Genomic DNA, 27,491 nt, shown 5'->3' with positions numbered 1-27,491 from the left:
ATTCCATTTATAAATATAACTTATCTTATTTAAATTTCTTCAGGGACGAGGCTCCCAACAAGATAAACTAAAAGATATTAAACCATCATTACTAAAGGATACTATTATGAAAAAATAGGCACAGTAAGCTATATCTACTATAATAATTCCCTTAGAGCACATGAGCACTTCTAACCTGGTGGCTCCGTGCGTCCGTAGCTCTGTGGCAGTCAGGAGTGCGCATGCGCACTTACAACGGCCCCACACAGTACTCCAATGAGCGAAATGCCCTGGCAGCTGAACCTAAAGTGAATCGTGGCCCCTCAAAGTACTCCAACGAACCCATCTGACACTCCCATCCGACCCTCCCTTCCCGCGGTCTGGCTGGCTCCTGTAGTCCCTTGCCGCACTCCCCCCTTTCCCTTCCCGCGGTCCCACCAAACCTCCCGGCTCCAGCAGCATCCGAGGCTGCTTTGCATCCTACTGGCCTGATTTCCTCTGCTGCGTCCCTGTTGACATCAGACACGCGGCAGAGGAAATTAGGGCAGTAGAAGGCTGCAAAGCAGCGTGTTTACTGTGGCTCGGACGCTGCTGGAGCTGGGAGGTTTGTCGGCTGTCTAGCGGTGGGAGGGTCGGCTGGGAGGGTCAACGGGGGTTTCGGGTGAGCCAGGTAGGGTCGGCACTGGGGGGGGGGTTTAAATGGAAACATGCTACTCAGGGGGATGGGAAGGAGGGAAGCAGGCAGGCTGGCATCGGGGGGTGGGAGTGGGACAGGGACAAAGTCTGGAAGATAGTGATGGGGACATAGGAAGGAGGCACTGGGCACTAAGCAGGACAGAGGCACTGGGGGCACTAAGGACACGGGAAGGAGGCACTGGGGGCACTAAGGACATAAAAAGGGGCACTGAGGGCACTAAGGACATAGGATGCACTGAGGGTATTAAGCAGGACAGAGGCACTGGGGGCACTAAGGACATGGGAAGGAAGCACTGGGGGCACTAAGTACACAGTACGCAGGCACTGGGGCAATAAAGAAATGGGAAGGAGGCACTGGGGACATTATGGACACAGGAAGGATGTACTGGAAGCACTAAGGATGTAGGAAGGGGATACTAAGGACATGGGAAGGAGCCACTAGGGGCACTAAGGACATAGGAAGGGGCACTAAGGACATAGGAAGGAGGCACTGAGGGCACTAAGAACATAGGGAGAGACACAGACAGAAAAAATGACAGACAGACATCTACTTTACCACCCATTAATATAACGGGCTTAAGCACTAGTTCCATAATATTTATCTAGATTAATCCTGGGTTAGCATTTTTAAAAGTTATTTCACTATTAACAAAAAATTATTTTTCTTGTGTGATCCTATTTTTTCACGATGGTATCCTTTAGTAATGATGGTTTATTATGTTTTAGTTTATCTTGTTGGGAGTCTTGTCCCTGAAGAAGTTTAAATGAAACATGGACATGTTGGAAGAGGCTTTCCCTCACTGAAAATAACAAGATAAGTTATAAGTTATATTTATAAATGGAATATCACTTTTAAGAAAAGTTTACTATAAAAAAGAAAAATATATACATATACTTAAGATCCAGTGAAGATAGTGGCTCATGCAATTTGTGCATGAACAGTGTATGAAGAGCCTGCTGAGCATCTATTGAATTATTTAGTTGGCTTATTAAGGAATAGTGGGAGTACTACCTTGATAAGGACAATACACGAAGCTCTCTCTCTACAATATATAGAGGTCACTCCATGTCAACTGTACAAGTGGTCCCCACCTTACCACCCGAAGACAGCCCACCCCCCACGAAGATTACCGGCAGGAGGGTAGCCAATCCATCCTGCTGGACCTCCTCCCCTCCCCAACAAAACCACCCACCCCTCCTTGAAGAACACTGGCAGGAGAGGGCCCAATCCCTCCTACTGGACTCCTCCATGAAACCCCCACTCCTCCCCGTAGATTGCCGCCAGGAGGGGGCCCAATCCCTCCTGCCAAACCCCTTCCAGACCCCCCCCCCAATGAACCCACCTTCCCCTCAGGCCTGGGCTAATCAGGCCTTAGGCTCCTGTGGGATGGGTCGGAGAGGTGCAGTCCTGCCTCATTTCAACAGAGTCGGGCCTGCCGGCCCATGGGTAGACCCATCCATCCGTCCAACTTTCAAGGTGAACCCGGGGGGTTGGAGTTGGGGAGGTTTCGTTGGGGAGGTCTGGTAGGAGGGATTGGGCCCCCTCCTGCCAGTGATCTTCGAGAAGGGATGGGGGTTTTGTTGGGGGGGGGGTCTGGCAAGAGGGATTGGACACCCTCCTGCCGGCGATCTTTGTGGGGGGTGGGTGGTCTTCAGGCAGGAGGGTTTGGGCTCCCTCCTGCCTTGATCTACGTGGGGGTGGGCAATCTTCAGGCAGGAGTGGATGGGCCCTCTCCTTCCCGATCTATGTGAGGATGGGCCCTCTCCTGCCGCGAACTACTTGGGGGGTGGACGGTCTTTGGGCAGGAGGGGATGGGCTTCCTCCTGCTGCTATCTATGTGAGGGGTGGGCTGTCTTTGGCCAGGAGGGGATGAGCTCCCTCCTGCTGTAATCTATGTGGGGGGGTGGGGTGGTCTTTGGGCAGGAGGAGTTGCGCTCTCTACTGCTGCAATCGTTCGGGGAGGGGAGGACTGGCGGCCGCAGCCATGGCCGCTATATTTATCACAGCAGGGAGATAAGTGTAGTGGCCGCATCTACTTACAATGTAGGTTAGCATTTTCTGGCCTACTTCGTACGCTTCTCCCGCTGGCCTAGGGAGACGCGTATGGTTGCCGAGGTTCGCCTAAGGCTACGCCTATCCTTAGGCGTTTTTGTGGGCCTCTCTAGGCTCCTGGAGGCACCTTCAATATAGGCGGCCTGCGTGAGGAGCATTTTAAAAAAATCCAACAAAACCTGCATCCCAATTGGCTGGTTAGACAGCTGCAGGATGATTCTTTTCTGATACCTCAGTGCCAAAGTTGGCCAAAAACTCAATTCGCTAATTTTTGGCTTCATCTTTGGGGTGCCATAGATTTGTAACATATTATAGTGGTGACTTCTTGCTTGGTACACCTGCTTAACTATTCATCTATGAAAATTTCAAGGCCTGCTTTCATTTGTTTGCAAAGATATTGCAAGTCAAACAGAGCAACAAAAATATTCTTAACAAATTTTACCCATCTTTGAAGCCTTGTATTTCAGTTTTGACACCAGCAATCACTTTAGTCCAAAAAGCATTGGATAGAGCAACTTTTTCTCTACCAGAAGTTAAATTTTCAGGAGGGTGTTTTTTTTGTACAAAGAAGAAATTTGCAATTGAATTCTGGTTGGTCAAAGCAGCGTAACTTGAACTATTTGAAAGTACCATGTTTCCCTGAAAATATGACAATGTCTTATATTCATGGGGGCCCAAAATAGGCACTAGGTCTTATTTTCGGGCAGGGTTTATTTTTTTCATGTACATGATCATCTCTCCCTTCCTCTCCTTCACCCCAATTCTTTCTCTTTCCTTTCCCCCCCCAAATGTGCAACATATTTCCTCCCCTCTCACCCATCCCCTTGTGCCTTCTCTCTGCAGCATATTTCAATACCTCCCATCCCACTGTGCAGCAGAACCCTTTGCCCAGCTTCCATCCTTCCCTCCCATCCCTTGAGCAACCGTCCTGCCGAATTGTCGAACCCCTGCTGAACCTCCATCCTTCCCTCTCAACCGATCCCCGCTGACCGTGATCATAAATATCTTCCGGCAGAGAAGCGTTGGATCAGCAGCACTCACAGGCTGCTTTGCGGTCTTCTCGCTGGGGCCTTCTGTGTGCCGCATTACTGATGATGTCATCAGAACACAAGGCCCCAGCGAGGCCGTGAAGCAGCTTGTGAGTGTTGCTGACCCGCAGCTCCTCTGCCAGAAGTTATTTATGGTTGCGGTTGATTGGAATGGCGGCGGTTCAGCTATGCGGCAGGGGCGGGGGAAAGCGTGGCTGCCTACGACTAGGGCTTATTTTCGGGGGTAGGGCTTATATTAAGTCCTACCCCGAAAATCATGCTAGGTCTTATTTTCAGGGAAACACGGTATAAATGGTATTTGTCCTTGGAGAATTCATCTTATATTCAGGCTTAACTGTGGAAGAACAATACATCATATATAATTTACTGCTTATTATTTGTTTTAAAACTTAATTGTGATGACATTGCATAATTATTACAGTGCTGAATCAAATCTGTAGAATAATTTATGAATAAAAGCAGATGATTTTGTTTGTTTTTGTTACTATGTGTTTCATGTTACACCAATGTTATTGAGATGAGTAACTTTGCTTGTGAATACCAGGCATGTTAGTAATGTAATCTTTTGCTTTTGTTTTCACATGTTTTATTTCCAGAGATTGAAAAAGTGAGTTTATTTTCTGAACATTTGGATAATAAGCAATGGATCCAGAAACTATTGATACAATTGAAGCTTGCACCATTGGTAAAATCAATGAATCACAATGTCATTTAATAGCTTATAGGGCAGAGAGGGCCTTAAAACTCATAAAAGACACAAGTCATCAGAAATTACTGACTATGAACATCTCAAAGTTTCGATGAAAGTTCAACTATCATGAAGCAGTGTTTTTAACACAATTTGATTTTTTACAAAGGTCATGCTGCAATCCATTCTTGAAACCTAATATCAGGTTAGAAAGAACCTGAAGCTTATCAGTAACAGTGTTGCAGAGCAATTAAAGACTGACAAAAAAACAGTTCATGCGTGGTCAAAAGTTGTACATAACTTGTCAAAAAGAGATATAACACCAGAATGATTGCTCAAGCTTCATTATCTGATCCATCATCTGATGAAGAACCAATTGCAAAACTTGAAAAAGTTAATACTAGTTTGGTGGCACTTAGGGGATCTCCTTTAAAGCTGAAGAAAGTGAGTAAACGCGACTCCAGAGGTTATGTGAAACGTAAAATTGCTCAAGCACAAACCTCACTGAGTCATCATATTGCCTCTGTGGGTGGTTTTGAAACTGGTGAAGTTTCGCAAAGACCTTGCAGTAACTGCAGTCATCAATGTCAAACCTGTTCAGATTATGCTGAACTTTTACTTTGCTTAAAAGGTAAACTGAACTTGACTTCAAGTCGTGCAGAAAAATTACAAATCCTTACACTAGCTCCAAAGAGCTGGTCTATTGAAAAAAGTCTTCTGAATTCGGCATTTCAACAAGAATGGTTAGACAAGCAAGACAGCTTAAAATAGAAAGTGGCATACTAGCAATGCCAAGTAAAAAGAAAGGCAAATCACTTCCAGATGATGTGACAATAAAGGTGTCCAACTTTTATGAAGATGAGTACAGTAGGCTGTGTCTTGGAAAAAAGGACTAGATTTCAATCAGAGTTGATGGCGGGGAAAAAGTTCAAAAGCAAAAGAGGTTGCTGCTAAGCAATCTGAAAGAGATGTTTGTTGAATATCGCAATAAAAATGGCCCAGAGTTGTTTCTCAAAATTCTGTGAATTAAGACCAAAATGGTGTGTCACTGTTGGTTCATCTGGAATGCACTTAGTTTGTGTATGCTCTGCACATCAGAATGTTAAGCTGATGCAAGCAGCATAGTCAAGGATGAGTATAAGGATTTAACAGGGAAAACAGTTTGCAATTTGGAGTCAAAAACTGTGTGATAAGTGTCCTGGTAATGGTGAACTTGAAGCCTACCTTTTTAAAGAATACAAGGATATTGATCCTGAATAAATGATTGAATTCAAGCAGTGTATCCAAACAAATCGTGCAACTCTAGATGTAAAGCAAATGGCAGTTGAAGATTTTATAGCTAAGCTTGCTGGGAAGATTACAGATATTTCAATACATCATTACATTTCAAAACATCAAGCACATTACTTGAAAACAGTCAAAGAAAATTTAAATCCTGATGAACATGTTATTCTAATGGATTATGCTGAAAATTATTCCTTTGTTGTTCAAGATGCCGTTTGGGGTTTCCACTTTGCACCCTTTTGTTGCCTATTGCCACCTTAACAGTGAAATTCAGTGCATGAGTGTTTGTATCATTAGTGACAGCTTAAGGCATGATATCGTGGCAGTGCATGTTTATTTTTGGAAAAGTTTGATTGTTCACATAAAAAGCTTACTTTGCCAATGTTGTGTACATAAGATATTTCAGTGATGGCTCTACTAACATTTGGTATTCATTCTGAGTGGAATTTCTTTGGCATAAGCCATGGTAAGTCACCCTGAGATGGAATTGGTGGAACTGCTAAAAGGTTAGCAGTACGTGTAAGCTTACAATGGCCAGAAGAAAATCAAATTCTTTCACCAAGTTTTGTGACCAAAATTTGACAAAAATCAAGTTTTTGTTTGTTTCAAAAGAAGAAACTGAGCCTGCTAGACTCAATCAAGAAAGAAGATTTGGGATTGCCTCTGCAATTGCTGAAATGCATGAAAATCATCAGTTTATCCCTGATAGGATACATAAAGATATGTGTGAGTCGAGTATCAAATGATTGTTCATCATTCATTGCAACTATTGGTTCATTGGATGACTCTCCAGTTAATGCTTCTCTAAAGATAGAAAATCTTCATCCTGGACAATACATAGTATGTGTTTATGATAACCTATGGTGGATTGGAAACATTTGTGAAACATCAATTGAAGAGCATGATGCACTCATAAATTTCATGCATCCTCATGGACCAATTCACTCATTTCATTGGCCTCCTAGGAAGGACACTTGTTGGATTTCTGAAGACCACATTTTTGCAATTCTGCCTGACCCAAGCACAGTAACTGGTCAACAATACACATTTACAGAATCAACAATTTAACTCATTAAAGATAAATTTCATAACATTATACAATAAATAAAGTGTGACTATGACTTGGAAGCCATAAAGAGACCCACTTAAGGCTTGGGAACCTTGGCTAAGAAACCCACCACCCATGACTGAACTTATCGGGCATGACCTCTTGGTTGTCAGTGGGGTTGTCAGTTTGAATAAACTGGCAGTGATAAAACCACCATGGACCAACACAAGTTTTGACAATATTTTAATAACTATTAAATACATATGTAGTATGCTTAACACAATTCCTTTACTATCTACTATATTACTATATATATTATATTACTAACCAATTTTAGCCCTGTGCCACAATTAAGTTATAAAACAAACAATAAACAGTAAATTATATGTGGTGTAAAGTTCTTTCATAGTTCAACTTGAATATTTGAAGAACACTCCAATGATAAATACAATTAATACTTTTAAATAGTTATGTTGCTGAATTAATACTTTTATGTTTAAATATTTTTATTAAGTTTCAGGTGAAAGAACAAGCAATCTTAAGTCAGTGCAGTAATACAAGTATTTTATCCATCTTCCCCCTCTCTCCCTCCCAGTCCCTATGACAACAATAAGCACAGTGCACTAGGTTACAACTAAAATTGATCACTTGTTCAATATATGACTGCGGGCATGAGGTGTAAGGTCCATCCAAGAAACCTCCCAAATTTGGCAAAAGCGACAGCCTTTGGAAGACTCAGTATCCACAAATTGTCAATGTTCCAGAGATGCTTGAACAATCATTAAGGATTTCTACTGCATATACGTTGGTGGGTCTGGGGACAGCCAGTTCATCAAAATTGCCTTTTTACCAAGCAACACTGCTCTAGCCACAAATGCTGACATACCTCGAGGTTTAGGCGACACAATAGAATAATAGCCAAAGAGTGCTTGCAACAAATGTTGAAATGTAATATCCCAGGTATGTCCGAAACAATGAAATACAAGGGCAAGACCAAAACTGATGTCCCAAAGAAACATGTCACTGATTACACTTAAGACAACCATGAGAGGGAATTATTCCCATACGAAAGGCACACATTGGTGAAATATAGAGTCGAAGAAGAAATTTAAGTTGCAGTTCCCAATATAATATATTGACAGTTAAGGTTATTGCTCTCTTTAATATCTGTTGTAGCTGTTGGTTGGTCAAGTCAATATGAAAGTCTCCTGACCACGTTCTGGCTAAAACATCAGAATTAGTCCCAGGTTGACAGTCATGAAACCCCACATGGTGAAACCTTAATGGGATATGCTGTTGTGCAGAAAGACTAAACATTGCTGAGATTTTCTCTTGACAGAGTTCTGTTAAGTGACAAGGAGGTAATGATTTAATATAGTAGTGTAATTGGTAAAATGCAAAGACATCAGTTATAGACAATTTATAAATTTGCTGCAAGTCTTGAAATGTACATAATTGTCCCTCTTCAGTAAAGGCCTGGAATATATATATCATGACCCCCCTATCATTCCACTGTTTAAAAGAAGAACAATGTATACCTGGCAAAAAATCAGGATTACCCTGAATAGGCAAATAGGGTGATATTGTAAATGACAGGTCCTGCGAGCAGGGAGAAAAATCAAGTACATAGCCACATTAGGACGTACTGTAGGGGCTGCTACATGTAATAGGTAACTGAAATGATAAAGTGTTAATAATGATAGTTCCAAAGAAGTATCAGAAAGAAAGGAGGTACCCCTAAACCAGTCGTTGATATGCCTCATTTGACATTCCATCGCATATCATCAGAGATTTAACAATCCATATTCACCTCGCTCCCTGGGGAGGCATACCCTAGGTAATATAATTTGCGCTCTCCCACCTCCCCATATAAAACGTTGAAGTGCCCTGGAAAGTTTAAAATTATGGGCATGGGACAATAAGACTGGCAAAACCTGGAATCTATAAAGCCAGCAAGGAAATAACACCATGTTATATAAAGACACTCCCCCGACACAGACAACGGGAAAGTGGACCATGTGTTTAAAGTTTGTACTGTATCTACCAAAAGAGAGTCAAAGTTAGACACATATAACTTAGGTCCCTTGGCAAAATCACTCCTAGATATTTAAACAAATCCTGGGCCCATGTGAATGGAAACTCTCCCTCCCAAGGATCTTGCAGGGCCACAGGAAGAGCTAATGCTAAAGATTTAGGCCAATTCAACGAGAACCCTGAATAAAAGTGGAATTCCTTAAGGGACTGTAGGAGATGTGGAATAGACCAGTGTGGATGCGCCAAGGCGAAAATTAAATTGTCCGCAAATGCTAATACTTTTACTGTATGGGTGGACATTGTGATACCCGAAATGTCTGGATCTCTTATGACCATTCAGAGGAATGGTTCCAAATACAAAAGAAATAACAAGGGGAAAGGGGACCATCATGTCTAGTTCCTCGTCTAATAGGGAAGGGATCTGTAATAATATTGTTTACCAGCAAGCGCACTACCGGGGAAGCATATAAGGTTTGTATTGCCCGTAAATGCCAACTGTCCATTCCCATATGACCAATCCACTTGATCAAAGGCCCAGGTTGCATCTAAACTGACTATCAAAGATGGGATATTATGATGTTGGGCATGTGCCATGGCTAGAATCACCTTGCAAACATTTAGCACAGATTGCCGGCCCTTTACAAAATCCACTTGTTCCAGTCCAATTAAGCGGGGAAGAAGGGCAGATAATCTATCTGCTAGAATCTTTGCCAAAATTTTTATATCTACATTAAGTAATGATATGGGGTGATATGAATCAGGAGAAGCTTCTACCTTTCCAAGTTTTAAAAGCAAGGTGATAAATGCCTCATTCGTGCCCTTCAAAAATTCCCCATTGCTAATGACTTGTGACTCGCAGAGGAGGGCAAATATGAGGGGACAGTAACTTATAAAACATCCAGACCTGGGGAAGAATAATTGCGTTGTGATATTATCACTTTCTGAAGTTCTTGAAGTGTAAGGGACGTGTTCAATGATTCCTGTTCTAAATACGTCAATTTGAGCAACCCAGAGTCTTCTAACTAGTCTACCACAGACGGGCCAGAGCCCAACTTGAGAGAAAATTGCTGAAAATAATCATAAAAAATTTTTGCAATTTGGTCAGTTTTATGTTGAAGATTCCCCGAGGCATCCAACAATCCCAATATAAAATCACTGTCCCACCGCTCTTTTCGTTAACTGTGCTAAAAGCTTCCTGGATTGGTTACCATAATGGTAGTATTTAAATTTTTGATAGAACATCAGTTTTTTCGTTCGTTCATGTATAAGGGAGTTAAGGGTTGATTCCGTAGAAACCTAATGTTTTTTTATCCGGGGAACATTCCCGTTTGGCCTCACCTAACTCCCATTCTAACCACAGTGTGCCCCGAGACAGACGATGGTTCCGGGCAATTACATAAGCAATACAATCTCCCTGGAGTACTACTTTAGCTGTATTCCAAAACAATTCCAGTTTTTGCACATGCTGTTCATAGAATGTAAAAAAATCTGACCATTTTGTCATTAGATAATCTTTAAAATGTTGATCAGTAAACAAATAACTAGGAAATCGCCAATGGACAGGCCCAGGAAGGCCATATCAAATATTAATGTCCACCCAAACTAAGGAGTGATCTAAAATAGCTGATGAGCCAATAACAGCCGAATTGATGTTAAGAAATGTTGCTCGAGAGGTGTGTTTCTTGGCTGCAAGACGGAATGGACAGATAGTTTCTGAGCTCTTCCTTGAAGTGCCCTTTTTGGAGTATATATCAGCATTTACTAACCCAAAAGTTATTTTACTAAGATCTCTTCCTTTATTGAGTGGATGGCGTCTGGAAGGTAGACAAGATTAGATGCTGCGCTCATGGCGGGGACAGCAAAAAGATTAAAAACTGATCTACCCACACCATCAAAAGTCCCACTGCCAAAAGACTCGGGAGAGCAATTTGAACAGCTGATGGCAGAGCATAAGTCAAAGGATTTACTGCAGGAAAATCAGGTAGAATTACAGGCGTACAAGAAAAAATGGCTAATATGTCATTACAGTTAAAGATATGCAATGCCCACACTGAATAGTTAGAGCAACGGGTAATGTTCGCTATCTTCCATTCGTCCAGTATCTGTCCAGTTCTAATTGACAGATTGGCAAGTTTTTGCAATAGCTCTCCGATTTTACATTTTACTTATGGTATATGTATTAACATATATTCATTTAACTACATTAGGGTATTATTTTAACAGATTGTTTTGTATGGAGATGGAATTATATGACAGGTTTTTTAATTATATTGTACTAAAGGGTGATTTAAGTAATTTTATTTACTGTATGATATTACAATCACAAGATGTTGGGGAGTATAGGTTACTACCGTATTTTTTGCTCCATAAGACACACTTTTTCCACCCCCAAAAAGGAGGTACATCTTATGGAGCGAATATACCTCCGCCCCCGCCCGGTGTTCTACTGCTGCTCGTCGCACCGCGCTCCCCCCCCCCCCCCCCAGTTGGTGCTGCTCACCGCCCTCTTACCTGCTGCAGGAAGAGAAGAGCCAGCGGCGTGCAATCAGGCCCACAAGTCTTGCCCCGACGTCAATTCCAACCCTTCCACACTCCCCCGGGCATTGCTCCTTTAAAGCCGATGCTGCCACTGTAAATACTGTTGCGGTGCCATAAGAGGCCGCAGTGTCCGAAGAAAAAAAGGGGAAGCTCCCTCCGATCTGTGACGTCAGATGCTCTTCAGCCAATGGGCAGAGAGCTGTGGCTCCCTTGGAAGTGCCTGCTCATGCTCTGCACTGCTCATGCTCTGCTTCCTGAAACTCAGATGGGCTCCTGAGCTGCAGCTCGCTGGGCTGGGGAACTTTCACTGCACAAATTCAAGTTTTTAGACACCGTCCCCCCCAAACAAGGGCTCAGCCTGAGGTGAAGTTTGCGTAAGCATCAAAAAGGGCTAGAACACCAGCTGCTGTGATTTCGATAAGTTTTGCCTCCTATTACCTCCTATTTGTAGGCGATACGTGCATGCACTGCTCTCTAAGGCCAATCGCTGGCCCGGACCTTATCTCCGACTTCAGAATTGACGTCGGAGGAAGGCTTGTGGGGTCGATTGCATGCCACCTGTCCTTTGTGGAGTTGGGTAGCAGGAGTCAGCTGTTTTGCTGTGTCGGCGTCGGGTGTGCGTGTTGAGTGCCAGTACAGGAGTGCAGGAGCCTCGGAGAAGCCGTTGAGGGATCTATCGTCGGATTTTCTTGAGGATTGTGATAGCCCGTTCCTGTGGCAAGTTCAGTGGTATGTGTGTGTGTGTGTGTGTGTTAGTGGCACTGGTAGGGCACGGCCTGGGATGGGTGGTGGAGCTTGGAAGGGTCATTCTGCAGCGGTGACAGTACCTGTTGGTGGACCAGGGAAGAGGAATCGGCAGGGAGGCTTTGGTGCGAAAGGCTGGAAGGACAAAGGCTGCAAGGCAATGAGGGGGAGGGGGCAAGAACTCAGAACATAGGAAAGAAGGAAGGCAGGAAGGAGGGAGAGAATAGAAAGAGACAATTGTTGGCCCTGAGGAAGTAAAGAAGGAAAGAAAGAACTATCTAGTGCAACCAGAAATCACCAGACAACAAAAGTAGGATTTTAATTTAGTTATCAAAATCTGTCTGCTGAAGTATATTTGACTATTTTTCTAGGGGGCTGGGTTCAGAGGCACAATTTGATTCAGAATATTTTTTCCTTAGTTTTTCCTCCTCTAAATCTATGGTGCATCTTATGGTCAGAAGCGTCTTATGAAGTGAAAAATACGGTATATCTGTATTTTAAAGCATATGCAAGGTTGAGAAGGATTGAGGGCATTTGGGAGGAATTGGAGGCTGTTAGTCTAGTGCTTGCATCCAAGTTTATATATTATTTTAAGGGGTGGGGATATGTGAGGGAGTAGGGGTTGTTTTTATCTTGGGGTTCTGGATGTGTGTGGAAAGAGTAATTTTTAAATTTGAAAATATGATATTAAGATTCCAGTTACGAATTCCTTCACATTTAATTAAATGGCTTTAAAATTATGCTCATTGAATGTTAATGGTAAGATGCTTTCTCTGCTAAAAACATAAGGCTCCTTTTACTAAGGTGCGCTAGCGTTTTTAGCGCACGCTGCCCCCGTGCTATGCGTAAAAACGCCAGCTCAATGGTAGCGTTAGCATTTAGCGCACACGCTAAAACCGTTAGCGCAGCTTTGTAAAAAGAGCCCATAGTTATTTTTAAAAAATCCTACGCTTGTAGAGCGTAGGATGGTGGGGACCCGTGATGAGGGCAGGTGGACTAAATTTCAAGAAGTTTGGGAGGGATACTGGTTGTCCCTTTCACATAGGGAGAGGAGTATGCTGCTGAATAGTTAATCTTTTGGGATGTGCTATTAATGTGTGGGGGATCGTCTGCTACTTCCCCTAAAGCAGGGAACGATAGGTCTCCTACCATGGTATCTTTTCTATAGTATCCTACCCCTTTCTTTTGTCCTTTTCTTCTCTCTCCTTGGGAAGGTTGTACACCATACGGGTCTGGGTTGGAGAGGGGGGGGATGGGTTGGGTGAGGTTTTCTGCTGGGGGGTTTTTGGGGGTTATAAAAAAAAAAAACATGGTATTGGGCTTGTGTGGAGATATGTTCACCCGCTTTTGGGGTTTTTTTTTTTTTAGATGTGTCTGCATATTGGTATTACAGACGTGTATCTTTTCTGTTGTACTATGTTTCATTGTCTTTGCCCAATAAAGAAATATTATATATAAAAAAAGAAATATTATATATAAAAAAAAAAATAAAAAAGACTGACTTGTGGTAAATGTTTGAGGGTTGAGTGATATTTTTAATTGTTTAACTGGGTCTGTTCCTAGTAAGGTGTTGTTTTTGTAATCCACCATGCACTCTTTAAGGTAGAGGTAGAATATAAATGTAATTATACTAGAGTAAAAATAGCCATTCTTCAAGCTATAAGGATTTTAAATCTTGTGATTGTATTCCAACATCTACTATAATAAAACATTAAGCACGCATGCACACTCTTACCTGCTTGATCTGTGATCAGTAGGTCCATGGCCGGCAGGTGTGTGCATGCGCGCTTAATCGGAGCCTGGGGGGTGGGGGGGAAGGCAAAAAGCTTGACAGCAGAGACTCTACCCCCTCTTTATTTACAGCCTCGGTGCGGCAAGTTTAGAAATCAATGCAGGGGTTCTGGAGACTCACCCGGAGATCCTCCACTAAAGCCTTGAGCTGTCTTGCCGTTGAAATAGAGGTTGAGTACAGCTAACCAGCAGCATGTGTGCCTCTTACAACTGCCCAACACTCGCGGACCCTAAAGTGCAGCAGCATTTCCCCCTCCCCACCCCCCCCTTCCTTTCCCTTCCCGCAGTCTGGCCAGCTCCCTTGCCGGAGTTATTTTTAAGTTTAAAGGTGCCGCGGCGGCTCCTCTCATGAGTTGCACCTGCGTCGGAGAAGCCTTCCGATGCAGGCAGGGATCGTTATAGGAGCCGCCGTGGCACCTTTAAACTTTAAAATAACTCTGGCAAGGGAGCTGGCCAGACCGCAAGAAGGGAAGGGGGGAGGGGGAAATCCTGCTGCTGCATAGGGACGTGGAGAGAGAGGGAAATACAGAGCGCTAACATTAAAGTTTGCCAATGTTTAAATCTTTTTGCTCTTGCCAGGCGTGGGAAGGGAAGGGGGGATGGGAAAATGCTGCTGCACAGGGACGTGGAGGGGGAGGGAAATACCGCTGCTGCTGCACAGAGAACTAAAAGGTGAGGAAAATACTGCTGCTGCTGCACAGGGAAATGGGGTGGGGGGAGGGAAATGCTGCTGCACAGGGAAATGGAGGGGGAGGGGATGCTGCTTCGGCTTCTGCACAGGGAAGTGGGGAGGGGAGAAAAATGGAAGGGGAGGGAATGCTGCGGCTGCTGCACAGGGAAGTCGGGGGAGGGAATGCTGTGGCTGCTGCATAGGGAAGTGGGGAGGGAGACAAAGGAAGGAAGAAAGACACAGGGGCAGGGAGACAGACAGAAAAAGGGAAAGAGACATAAAGAAAGAAAGACAGACATAATAGTAATTTTATAAAAGTAGTAATTTCCTTGTAACTGGGTATTGTTTCTTATTCAATCTTTATAAAATGACAGATTAGCACTTTTATGTTATGTTATAATCATTTTTTGTAGACAATGCAATTATACCATTTTTTATTAACTTTATAAGAAATTAAACACTTTTTATTTATTTATTTTTTTACAGTTGAATTCCATGGTCTTTGGGAAAGTCTAGTATATGACAGTGAAGTAAAATCACATGTAAGTTATAATTGCTGAATATAAATCTTTCAATAGAGCATCCCAAACACTGGGTTGTGATCCCAAATAAGAGGATAAAAAAGGCGGATAGGACTTGATATATTGCTTTTTTTGTGGTTACAATCGAAGTGGTTTACATATTTTTTAGACAGACACTTATTTTGTACCTTGGACAAAGGAGTGCTAAATGACTTGCCTAGAGCCACAAGGAGCTGCAGTGGGAATCAAACTCACAACCTCAGGATGCTGAGATGCTGCTTTAACCACTAGGCCACTTCTCCACTCAAAATCCATGTTTGGAATCATTACCTGATCAGGTGCTCCAGAGGATGTCACTCTTTCACCATTCTGGGTATGCACATTCCTTGCCCATAAAAATCAGGGTCGAAGCCACAAAGATTGGTGAATGTGGTCCTACAAAAACTGTTTTCTTGAGTGCAGGGTAATTTCTGGGTCTGACTGCCTGAGGTCAACATGGCCCCCTCTTTACTGATAAAATGAAAGACTGATTTAGTTTTTGTGTTCCATTTTCCTTTTGCTCTTTCAGCTCAATTAAAACAGGCCTGTCTTGGAGAATTGCACCACTGACTTTCATTTGCAGCTACCTATAATGTTTTCCTTTTATTTATAATCTTCCCTAGCCCACTCTTCAGAGCCCTAATTGCGGTCAGGTATCAACATTTTGAGGTATAACAGCCCCGCACCCCCTTTATGAATGCCATGGCACTTCTTCCCCTCTCTGACCATCATCTGATAACTTTCACAATCCATCACCCTCCCTGCTACCCAGCCCCAGCCGATCTCCACCTTAATATTTAGGAATCTTCAGGCCATTGACCCTGACACGCTCTCCACCACTGCTTCACCCCATCCGTTTACCACTGTTTTACACAGGTATGTAAATAAGGCTGTCTCCTCCTATAACACTCTTTTCTCTTTTCTAAATACCCTTGCTCCCCCTACCCCACACTCTGTAAGACGCCCCAAACTCCAGCCCTGGCTAAACTCTAAAAATCTTCCACTTACGCTCCTGTGCCAGGTCTGCTGAACGGTTCTGGCTCAAATCCTGTACTGATGCTGACTTAATTCAATTCCTCCTGATCCCCTTGACTGACTCTCGGTTGCAACCCTTGCTGCCTCTTTGCCATACTGAGCTCCTTACTCACTCACTCTCCTCCCAGACTGTGACTGAGTACTTAATACGAGTTTCACAAAATTAACCTTGAGTTCTCAACCAAAGCATCTCTCACAGCTCGATGTGAACTGACCTTTTCAGATAAGTGGTCTACTGTTAAACAGCTTTTGTAGAGCCATAATATTTGCCACTCCAGTAGACGTGAGAATCTTTGCTCCATGCAATGTTTAATGATTAAAATTCAAGCACCTTTCCAGCGACATTGTACTGAAGAGCTTATGAGCACATTTAAATATTTAAAATGATGATATTATTTGAGAAACTTGCCCAATATTGATGAGAGGAGGGGTCTTTTGTGTTTTGTTCTACCAATACAGGCAAGACATACTGCTTGAAGAGCCTGTGGAGTCTATTCTGTAAAAAAATAAAAAATCTTGAGTTAGACCGGTCTAAAGGGCTGCTTCCCTTTAAATTTGCTGTATTTTACTGTATTTTTCAACTAACTTGCACTTTTCGTTTAGTTAGGTAGCGTGTGGAGCAATGAGCACTTTACAAGGAAAAAGTGCTCATTGTGCTCCAGATGCGAGGAACTTGTGGCCAGCCTGTGCAAGCCGGAGCGGTGGGGGAACCTCATCGGCTTCGGGAGCCGGTGGCCAGAGCATCCAGCTGCTAGTACCTTGCGAGTCAGCAGCTGACAGCGGGGAAGCCCAGGTGGGAACTTTGCCACTTTTAGCAGGAAGACCCTCCATTTTGTCTTCAGCCTCAGGTGACCTCCCCCTGTATTGGAATGGCAGGGATAGGTTTCTCATGGGTCCTCTGCTTTGGCAGTGAATTCCAGTGGGCCGCCAGGGGTCTCGGGGGGGGGGGGGAGGAGGTTCCCTCCGCGACCATCTGGTTCTTCCCCCCTTCCTCGTCCAAGTGCCCGCTGGTGGCCTGGGATGACAAATTGGTTTTGGAGGAGCGGTTTTCCTTGGATGAGAATCTGGACCCTTGGGGAGACCTCCAGGGTCCTCAGGGGGACGGATGCTAGCAGTGGGGCCTCTGCGGTTCCGGCTTCTGGTGAGGATGCGTCTATGGTGCATATTTTTCAGCGGGATGAGCTCCCGGATCTGATTCAGCAGGTCTTCTCGATGTTGCACTTTGAGGAGGCACCACAAGAGACCCTGCGAGTGGGGGACCTTATTCTTAGTGGAATCCCACTCCTTTCCCATGCATCAGGATATTTTCCTGGTGCAGTAGACAACGCCGGAGGCGCCTTTTCAGTTGGCATGCTCCATGGCTCGTCTGTATCCCATCCCGGAGGGGGATCGGGATACCTTGAAGTCGCCAGTGATGGACGCAGTGGTCTCAGCTATTGCTAAGCGGCATACTGTGCCCGTAGAGGGCGGTTCTGCCTTACATGATTCTGAGGAACGTGAATTGGAGACCCTCCTTAAGCATAATTTTGATGTCTCTGCCTTGGGGGTTCAAGCGGCCATTTGTGGTGGTCTGGTGGTGCGAGCCTTGTTTCGGTGGGCCTAGCGTGTCCTTCACCATGAGTCTAATGACTGGTCCTTGGTGGATCAGGAGCTGCCAAAGATTGAGATGGCTGCCACATACCTTTTGGAATGACTGCCAAATCCATGTCCTTTGGAGTGGCTGCATGTCGTACCTTGTGGCTTCATGCTTGGGCGGCGGATGCCATTGTTACACCACTCCTCAAATCCTCACTGGACCCTACTTCCCCTTCTTATCCATGCTACTTTTCACTGCCCATTGTCCTGACTTTTTCATATCAAGCTATCCTTGACCCGCTTCAATTAGACTTTTGCCTTCTTTATTCTGTCCTCATCCTTCTTGATCTGTCTGCAGCTTTTCACACAGTAAATCACCACCTATTCATCAATATGCTGTCCTCACTTGGATTTCAGGGCTTTTATCTCATGGTTTGGTGGATCCTCCTCCACCATGAGAGATAGCCGAGGGGACCCTCCAACCACAGGCCCTGAAATGCTGTGCTCAACAATATGGCCAAGATGGGAAAGCCAGGCCAAGTACAAGATGGATTCTTTTAAGGACAAAATGACAGTTTTAAAACTTCTTTTCTGCACATCTCTGCTGACTCCCTGGTGTTGTTTTTTTGGGGGGGAGGGTCCTCGGGGATAAGGGATACTCATTATTGTTTGCTGGAGGCATGCCTCAGCCACCACGTCCTACCCTGCCACCCCTTCGTCTATTCCCTGTCCTACACTGGGTGGCATAATGTCCGAAACCTAGGCAAGCGAAACATTGAATTTGTGCTTTACCTTGGTAACCACCATAGCCTCTACCTCTCGGACTTCCTCTCATTTATCTACTACCTCACCCAAATCCTCTATTATTTTGTGCCCATTGGATCTGTACAAGTCGTACATCTTTTCACTTGTGTGGCAATGTCAATAGGCTTTCCTTTTCTTTTCCCTATTGCCATTGTTAAAACCTTTTTATGTAACTGTATTATCTCCTTTTGATCCCTTCTTTCCACTTCATCTATTATCTTTGTGTAATGGATATTGTGTGAGATTATTTCTGGCCAAGGTTTCCCTCCCATCCCAACAACGTGTTCAAGCTTGCTCTGCATGCTTTTTGGCATAGTTCCCTTAAAGAATCTAGAAAGCTAAACTCTTCAAATTATCCTGTGTACAGATGTCACCCAATTGAGATTCCCATTTTTCCTCAAAATCCTGAATAAAAGAGTATATCTCTCCCAATTTTGTATTGTAATGAAGTAAGCTTGGATATATCGTTAACATTTGGGTATCTCCTGTATAGGGCAGCCCAGACATTTGGTCTGTAATTGTTAAATCGGTCCCCATCGAATCGTTTAATATCACAGGTATAATATGGAATATCTGTGTCATCAAATATGTCCATGATCACTTGTCCTACACATTCTACCAACATGGCTGTGATGCCTGTGACATCCCCTATAGCCAGTTCCCATTGAACAGTTACTTGCTCAAACTTAGAAATCCAGGGGGAGGTGCCAGCCAGCAGGGGAAGGAGTTGTACTTTAATGGAAAATTTGTCTGTGAAATTCCAGGGGATGTAATCAGTTCTAATGCCTGCAGGTGTTTGGTGATAAGCAGGGCTTGGTTGACAGGGGTAGAGTTGTTTCAGGACTCAGTGGGCTGGCCACCGAATTTATCTTCATACTTTTCCCATATTTTCAGTCCTGCTCTCATATTCTTCAGATCCCATCCGGGATCTGCCACTCCCTATCGTATGCATAAGCGAGCAGTATGTATATGTCTGGTTTCAAAGGACCCCTCTCATGGAAAGGGTAACATTTGTGGGGCTAGGGCTTCTGTCTGGCTGGCTAGGTTATCTACCCAGGGATTCACATAAATGTAAGAGCCTTCCTGCTGGCCCACAACTTGGGCTGGAGTCAGACTAAGAACATAAGAACATAAGAAGTTGCCTCCGCTGAGGCAGACCATAGGTCCATCCTGCTCAGCGGTCCGCTCCCGCGGCGGCCCATCAGGCCCATTGTCTGAGCAATGGTCTATACCTATCTATACCCCCCAATCCCTTTTTCTTCTAGGAATCTATCCAAACCTTCTTTGAAACCATTTAATGTTTTCTTGTCTACAACAGCCTCTGGAAGCGCGTTCCATGTGTCCACTACCCTCTGAGTGAAAAAGAACTTCCTAGCATTTGTTCTAAACCTATCCCCTTTCAATTTCTCCAAGTGCCCCCTTGTACTTGTGGTGCCCCTTAATTTAAAAAATCTGTCCCTGTCTACTTTTTCTATGCCCTTCAGGATCTTGAAGGTTTCTATCATGTCTCCTCTAAGTCTTCGCTTTTCCAGGGAGAAAAGTCCCAACTGCTTCAATCTGTCAGAATATGGGAGATTTTCCATTCCCTTTATCAGTTTGGTTGCTCTTCTTTGTACTCCCTCAAGTAACGCCATGTCTTTTTTGAGGTACGGCGACCAGTACTGGACACAGTACTCCAGATGCGGCCGTACCATTGCACGATACAGCGGCATGATGACTTCCTTCGTCCTGGTCGTAATACCCTTCTTAATGATACCCAGCATTCTGTTTGCTTTCCTAGAGGCTGTGGCGCATTGCGCCGATGCCTTCAGTGTTGCGTCTACCATCACTCCCAGGTCTCTCTCCAGGTTACTAACCCCTAGTGGTGTTCCCCCCCATTTTGTATGTGAACATCGGGTTCTTTTTCCCCACGTGCATGACCTTGCATTTCCCCACGTTGAAGCTCATCTGCCACTTTTCGGCCCACTTTTCCAGCTGCGTTAGATCCTTTTGGAGATCTTCACAGTCTTCCTTGGTTTGAGCCCTGCTGTATAGTTTGGTGTCATCTGCAAATTTAATGACTTCACACTTAGTTCCCGCCTCTAGGTCATTTATGTAGATATTGAACAAGAGTGGTCCCAGCACCGACCCCTGCGGAACTCCGCTCGTGACCCCTTTCCAGTCTGAGTAGTGGCCCTTTACGCCAACCCTCTGCTTCCTGTTTGCCAGCCAGTTTTTGATCCATCGGTGGACCTCCCCTTGTACCCCGTGGTTCCATATCTTTTTAAGCAGTCTCTCGTGTGGCACCTTGTCGAAGGCTTTTTGGAAGTCAAGGTAAATAATGTCTATAGATTCCCCTTTATCCACCTGGCTGTTCACTCCCTCAAAGAAGTACAATAAGTTTGTGAGGCATGACCTACCCTTACAGAAGCCATGTTGACTCGGTTTTAGCTGCCCATTTTTTTCGATGTGCTCATAGATGCTGTCTTTAATCAGTGCCTCCATCATCTTTCCCGGGACTGAGGTCAGGCTCACCGGCCTGTAGTTTCCCGGGTCCCCCCTTGCACCCTTCTTAAAGATGGGCGTGACATTTGCTATTTTCCAATCCTCCGGGATCTCTCCGGTTTTTAAGGATAGGTTGCATATCTGTCGAAGTGGTTCCGCTATTACGTTTTTTAGTTCCTTGAGTACCCTTGGGTGAATGCCATCCGGACCCGGCGATTTGTCGCTCTTTAGTCTGTCGATCTGCTTGAGTACATCCTCTTGGCTTACCTCTAAATCGACCAGCTTATCGTCTTGGTCTCCTATTACGATCTCCTCGGGTTCCGGAATGTTGGTTATATTCTCCATCGTGAAGACTGACGTGAAGAACTCATTTAACCTGTCAGCTATCTCTTTCTCTTCTTTTACAACTCCCTTTCTGTCTCCATCGTCCAATGGTCCCACTTCTTCTCTCGCCGGTTGCTTCCCCTTGACGTATCTGAAGAACGACTTGAAGTTTGTTGCTTCCTTTGCCAGTCTCTCTTCGTATTCTCTTTTTGCTTTTCTAACCACTCGGTGACACTCTTTCTGGTGTTCTTTGTGCCCTTTTTGGTTCTCCTCTGTTTGGTCTTTTTTCCATTTTCTGAACGATGCTTTCTTGTCGCTTATCACCTTCTTTACTGCACTTGTTATCCACACTGGGTTTTTTGTTCTATTTTTTTTGCACCCTTTTCTGAACTTGGGGATGCATATGCTTTGTGCTTCGTGCACAGTCTCCTTGAATAAGGTCCAGGCCTTTTCTACGGATTCCGTCTTCCCTATGTTGCTTTTGAGCTTCTTTCCCACCATTTTTCTCATGGCATCATAATTTCCTTTTTTGAAGTTGAGTGCCGTCGTTGTGGTTCTTTTCCCCTTTGATGATCCAATTTCAAGCCTGCACTGGATCATGTTGTGATCGCTGTTACCTAGTGGGGGTAATACCGCCACCTCCTTTGCTGTCCCCCCTAGTCCGTTGAAGATTAGGTCAAGAGTGGCATCGCCCCTTGTTGGTTCCGTGACCAGCTGTTCCATGAAACAGTCCCTCGTGACTTCTATGAATTTTGTCTCTCTTGCGCAGTTTGAGTGCCCAATACTCCAGTCTATCCCAGGATGGTTGAAGTCCCCCATCACCACCACATTTCCGCTTCTGCATACCTGCTTCAGTTCAGCCTCCATCTCCTGGTCGATTTCTTCCGGTTGTCCAGGTGGGCGGTAGTACAGACCCAGTTTAATGTCTGCTCCTGCTCCTCCCTGTAGCTTAACCCATAGTGATTCCAGGCCATCCGCCCGTACTGTTGTTTCCGTTCTGGCTGATGGTATGGAGTCTTTTATGTACAGCGCTATTCCTCCACCCTTTTTATGTGTCCTGTCTCTCCTGTATAGTTTGTACCCTGGTATGGCCACATCCCATTGATTGTCCTCAGTCCACCACGTTTCTGTGACTCCAATTATGTCTAGGTCCTTATTGCTGGCTGTGATTTCCAGTTCTCCCATTTTGGCCCTCAGGCTCCTAGCATTTGTGTATAGGCAGTTTAAGACCCAGTTTTTTGTCCTCTCTCTTTGTTTCCCTTGTGCTTTGGTATTCCTGCAGTTTCCCTCATGGTTTGCCAGCCCCTGAGCTTCGTCCTCCTCCTGTTGTGTGTTTGTGACTTCCTCTGTCTGTTTCCCCTGCACCTCCTGCTCTCCTAATTCCCACTCAGTCCTGGGCTCTTTTTCACAATGACTTTGCCCCTCTGTTTCCTGTTGTTCTGTGTTGGTGCCGCTTACCTGGTCCATTTGTGCCCTCGATCCCTGCAATGCATCTTTATGTCCTTTTTCAACCCATACACCCTCAGACCCGAGTCCTCTTTTGCACTGTCCCAGTTCAGTACCTTTGTCAAGTACTGATGTCCGATGTGTCGAGGTCAGGTCGACTATCGGCTTTCCCCTTCTTCTCAGTTTAAAGCCAAGTCTATGACGTTCTGGACGTTGCGTGCCAGCATCCTCGTCCCAGCTGTGCTAAGGTGCAGTCCATCTCTTCTGTATAGCTTGTTCTTCCCCAAGAAGGTATTCCAGTTCCTAATAAAGTGGAAGCCCTCCTCCTCGCACCATCTCCTCAGCCAAAAGTTAATTGATTGTAGTTCGCTCTGTCTCTTTGTGTCCGCTCTCGGTACTGGCAGGATCTCTGAGAAGGCTATCTTCCTTGTCCTTAGTCTCAGTTTCCTCCCCAGGGTCCTGAACTGGTCAGTTAGTGTAGTCCTGTTGAAGTTTCTCCTGCTGATGTCGTTGGTTCCGATGTGGATCACTACTGCTGTCTCCTCCGTCTCGGCTCCCTCCAGGATCCTCTCGATATTGTTGATGAAAATATGATTGGGTGGGAGGACGAAAGGCAAACTGATGGCCTAGGTTAACGGGGAAAGGAACAACTATTTTTTGTTAGAGTGATTGGTGTTGGGGACAAGTTCAATAATTTCTAAAGGCAACATTCTAAAAGCATACTATCTAGCTACATTCCTACAGCTAAAACAGTAAATCTTAACATAAACTAACTGGATACAAAGTTCAAAACAATTATGTTATCTGTTTACAGCATTTGTATTTCCTTACGGTCACGGCCAACTCCAGAGTGTCGGCAGGATACTCCCTGTATTAATGTATTCCCATTGGCTCCACAGTCCTAGTCTCAACGGGTCACTGCTGGCTGCTTAGTCTCAGCAGGATTCAAGTGCACTTCAAAAATAAATATTTCTTTCTCTCCAGCAGTGTGTGTGTGTGTGGGGGGGGCGCATATCCCACCCCCCTCTGAACGTCAGGGTTACCATTGAAAGGCCGGCTGCTTAGCCCTTCATGAAATGACCTCGACGCCAACATAGTTGCTGTTTCATATAATTATTTAAGTTTAATGAATTATAAAGCAAAGGCAGCTTACAGGAAATGCATCACAAAAATGTGGGAATGGAAACGACACCCCAGATGCATATTCGTCTGGGAGCCGAGTCTGCTCTAACCTAACTTCTCTTGTACAACTACTATTATACTTTCACATCTTTGCATTGAAGCCTTACTAAACTTAATTCTATTGGCACAAATCCTTGGCATTTTAATTGATTGGCTTACAGTTACATACTTAATTTCTAATTGGGCATGTCTGCTATTGACGTATGTCATTACCAGTCTTGGGAGGTGCCTGAAAAGCACCATCTTATCTGCCCGACACAGCTTTCTCCCTGAGGCTGACCACAAGATCTTCTGGGCATGTACTTGACTCTTCTCAGAATCCCCATCCTTCCTGGAAAAGTATTGCATCAGTGAGTACATGCAGAGCATCTTGTCACCATGGACCATGGTACAACTTCTACATTTTAGTTCTGTTCTTATCCCTTTATCTGATGTTCAGCTCTCTGAAGAAATGTCCCTATAAGCTGTTAAGCAGTCAGCAGAGATGTGCAGAAAGCACAGTTACTTACCGTAACAGGTGTTATCCAGGGACAGCAGGCAGATATTCTTGACTGATGGGTGACGGCACCGACGGAGCCCCTGTACGGACAATTTTAGAGTGATTGCACTCTAAGAACTTTGAAAGTTCTAGTAGGCCGCACTGCGCACGCGCGAATGCCCTCCCGCCCGACAGAGGCGCGCGGTCCCCAGTTAGGATAAGCCAGCTAAGAAGCCAACCCGGGGAGGTGGGAGGGACGCAAGAATATCTGCCTACTGTCCCTGGATAACACCTGTTACGGTAAGTAACTGTGCTTTATCCCAGGACAAGCAGGCAGCATATTCTTGACTGATGGGTGACCTCCAAGCTAACAAAAAGAGGGATGGAGGGAAGGTTGGCCATTAGGAAAATAAATTTTGTAAAACAGATTGGCCGAAGTGTCCATCCCGTCTGGAGAATGCATCCAGACAATAATGTGATGTAAAAGTGTGAACTGAGGACCAAGTAGCAGCCTTGCAGATTTCCTCAATGGAAGTAGATCGGAGGAAAGCTACAGACGCTGCCATAGCTCTAACTTTGTGGCCCGTGACAGAACCTTCCAGTGTTAGGCCCGACTGAGCATAACAGAAAGAAACGCAAGCAGCAAGCCAATTGGAGAGAGTGCGTTTAGATACAGGATGACCCAACTTGTTAGGATCAAAGGACAAAAATAGTTGAGGAGATGATCTGTGGGGCTTAGTACGTTCAAGATAGTAAGCCAGAGCACGTTTACAGTCCAAGGTTTGCAAAGCCTGTTCACCTGGATGAGAATGAGGCTTTGGAAAAAATACAGGCAGGACTATGGACTGGTTAAGATGAAAGTCAGACACAACCTTAGGAAGAAATTTGGGGTGTGTACGGAGAACCACCTTATCATGGTGAAAAACAGTGAAAGGTGGATCGGCCACTAGTGCATGCAGTTCACTGACCCTCCTGGCAGAAGTGAGAGCTAGAAGGAAGACCACTTTCCAGGTAAGAAATTTGAAATGCGCTTTGGCCAAAGGTTCAAAAGGAGGCTTCATTAAAGCGGAAAGAACCACATTGAGATCCCAGACCACAGGAGGAGGCTTGAGAGGTGGTTTCACATTGAAAAGGCCCCTCATGAACCGAGAAACCAAAGGATGAGCCGAGAGGGGTTTTCCATGAATTGGCTCATGAAAGGCAGCAATGGCACTAAGATGAACTCTGATAGAAGTAGATTTAAGACCAGAGTCAGACAAGGAAAGAAGATAGTTCAACACCAGTCCCACTGCTAGAGACATGGAATCATGGTGATGTAAGAGGCACCAGGAAGAAAACCGAGACCACTTCTGTTGATAACATTGGAGCGTGGCCGGTTTCCTGGAAGCATCAATGATAGAGCGGACAGGCTGAGAAAGAAGTGAGTGAGCCGAAGTCAGCCCGAGAGATACCAAGCTGTCAGGTGCAGAGACTGCAGGTTGAGATGCAGTAGGGTCTGCTGATGCTGAGAAAGCAGAGAAGGAAACAGTGGAAGAGGTATGGGTTCCCTGGAACTGAGTTGAAGTAGAAGGGAGAACCAATGTTGCCTGGGCCACCGTGGAGCGATGAGAATCATGGTGGCTTGTTCCCTCTTGAGCTTGAACAGTGTTCGCAGCATGAATGGTAGAGGGGGAAAAGCATATAGGAAGAGACTGGTCCAATCCAGGAGAAATGCATCGGGCGCCAGACGGTGAGGAGAGTAGAGTCTGGAGCAAAACAGGGGCAGCTGATGGTTGTGGGGAGCTGCAAAAAGGTCCACTTGAGGAGTGCCCCATTGAGCGAAAATGGACTGAAGAGTCGAGGGATCGAGAGTCCGTTCGTGAGGTTGGAGAATTCTGCTGAGATTGTCCGCTAAGGAATTCTGTTCCCCTTGAATGTAGACAGCCTTCAGGAATAAGTGAGGAGCTGTCGCCCAAGACCAAATCCGTTGGGTTTCCTGACACAACAGGCGAGAGCCCGTTCCTCCCTGTTTGTTGATGTAGTACATTGCAACTTGATTGTCTGTGCAAATGAGTAGTACTTGAGGAAAGAGAAGATGTTGAAACGCCTTGAGGGCATAGAACATCGCTCGGAGTTCCAGGAAATTGATGTGGTGTTTCTTTTCCTGGGCAGTCCAAAATCCCTGAGTTTGGAATTCGTTCAAGTGAGCTCCCCAGGCGTAGGGGGTGGAATCTGTGGTGATGATTAGTTGATGAGGAGGTAGATGGAACAGCAGACCTCTGGATAGATTTGAAGATGTCAACCACCAAAGAAGCGACTGTCGAAGAGACGAGGTCACAGATATGTGTTGTGAACAAGGATTCGTCGCTTGGGACCATTGGTTCGCTAAGGTCCATTGAGGAGTACGCAGGTGGAGACGTGCGAAGGGTGTGACATGTACTGTCGAAGCCATGTGCCCCAATAGCACCATCATGTGATTCGCAGAAATGGTAATCTGTTGAAACACCTGCTGACAGAGATGGAGGATGGCGTGAAGGCTGGATGGAAGAAACGCCCTCATCAGAACAGTGTCCAGAACGGCTCCAATAAATTGAAGTCGCTGGGTCGGAATGAGGTGAGACTTGGATAGATTGATTTCGAACCCTAATAGTCGAAGGAAGTGAATGGTCTGATTGGTGGCAAGCAGAACCGCCTGAGGGGAATGAGCTTTGATCAACCAGTCGTCCAGATAAGGAAAGACTTGAAAGTTGTGAGAGCGGAGATAGGCCGCTACCACAATCAGACATTTGGTGAATACCCTGGGAGAGGAGGCCAGGCCGAAGGGTAGCACTTTGTACTGATAATGATGTTGATTGATGAGAAAGCGCAGATATTGCCTGGACGTCAGATGGATAGGAATATGTGTGTAAGCCTCTTTGAGATCGAGGGAGCATAGCCAGTCGCCCTGAGCGAGAAGAGGGTAGAGGGTGGCAAGAGAGAGCATTTTGAACTTCTCCTTGACCAAACATTTGTTGAGATCTCAGAGATCTAAGATGGGTCTGAGGTCTCCG

At 44.9% G+C, this 27,491-nt stretch overlaps 1 protein-coding gene across 1 annotated transcript in view; it reads left to right on the top strand.

Moving 5' to 3' along the window:
- Positions 1-27,491, top strand: part of TRIP13 (thyroid hormone receptor interactor 13) — a 178,499-nt gene that overhangs the window by 50,290 nt on the left and 100,718 nt on the right. The window contains exon 5 of the mRNA XM_033929795.1: positions 15,061-15,116. Within this exon, the coding sequence (XP_033785686.1) occupies positions 15,061-15,116 (56 nt within the window). The remainder of the gene's footprint in view (positions 1-15,060; positions 15,117-27,491) is intronic.

The sequence above is a fragment of the Geotrypetes seraphini genome, chromosome 2 (genome assembly GCF_902459505.1).
Source record: "Geotrypetes seraphini chromosome 2, aGeoSer1.1, whole genome shotgun sequence".
Lineage (NCBI taxonomy): Eukaryota > Metazoa > Chordata > Amphibia > Gymnophiona > Dermophiidae > Geotrypetes > Geotrypetes seraphini.
The sequence above is the reverse complement of the archived record's forward strand: the minus strand, read 5'-3'. Positions and strand labels throughout refer to the sequence as shown.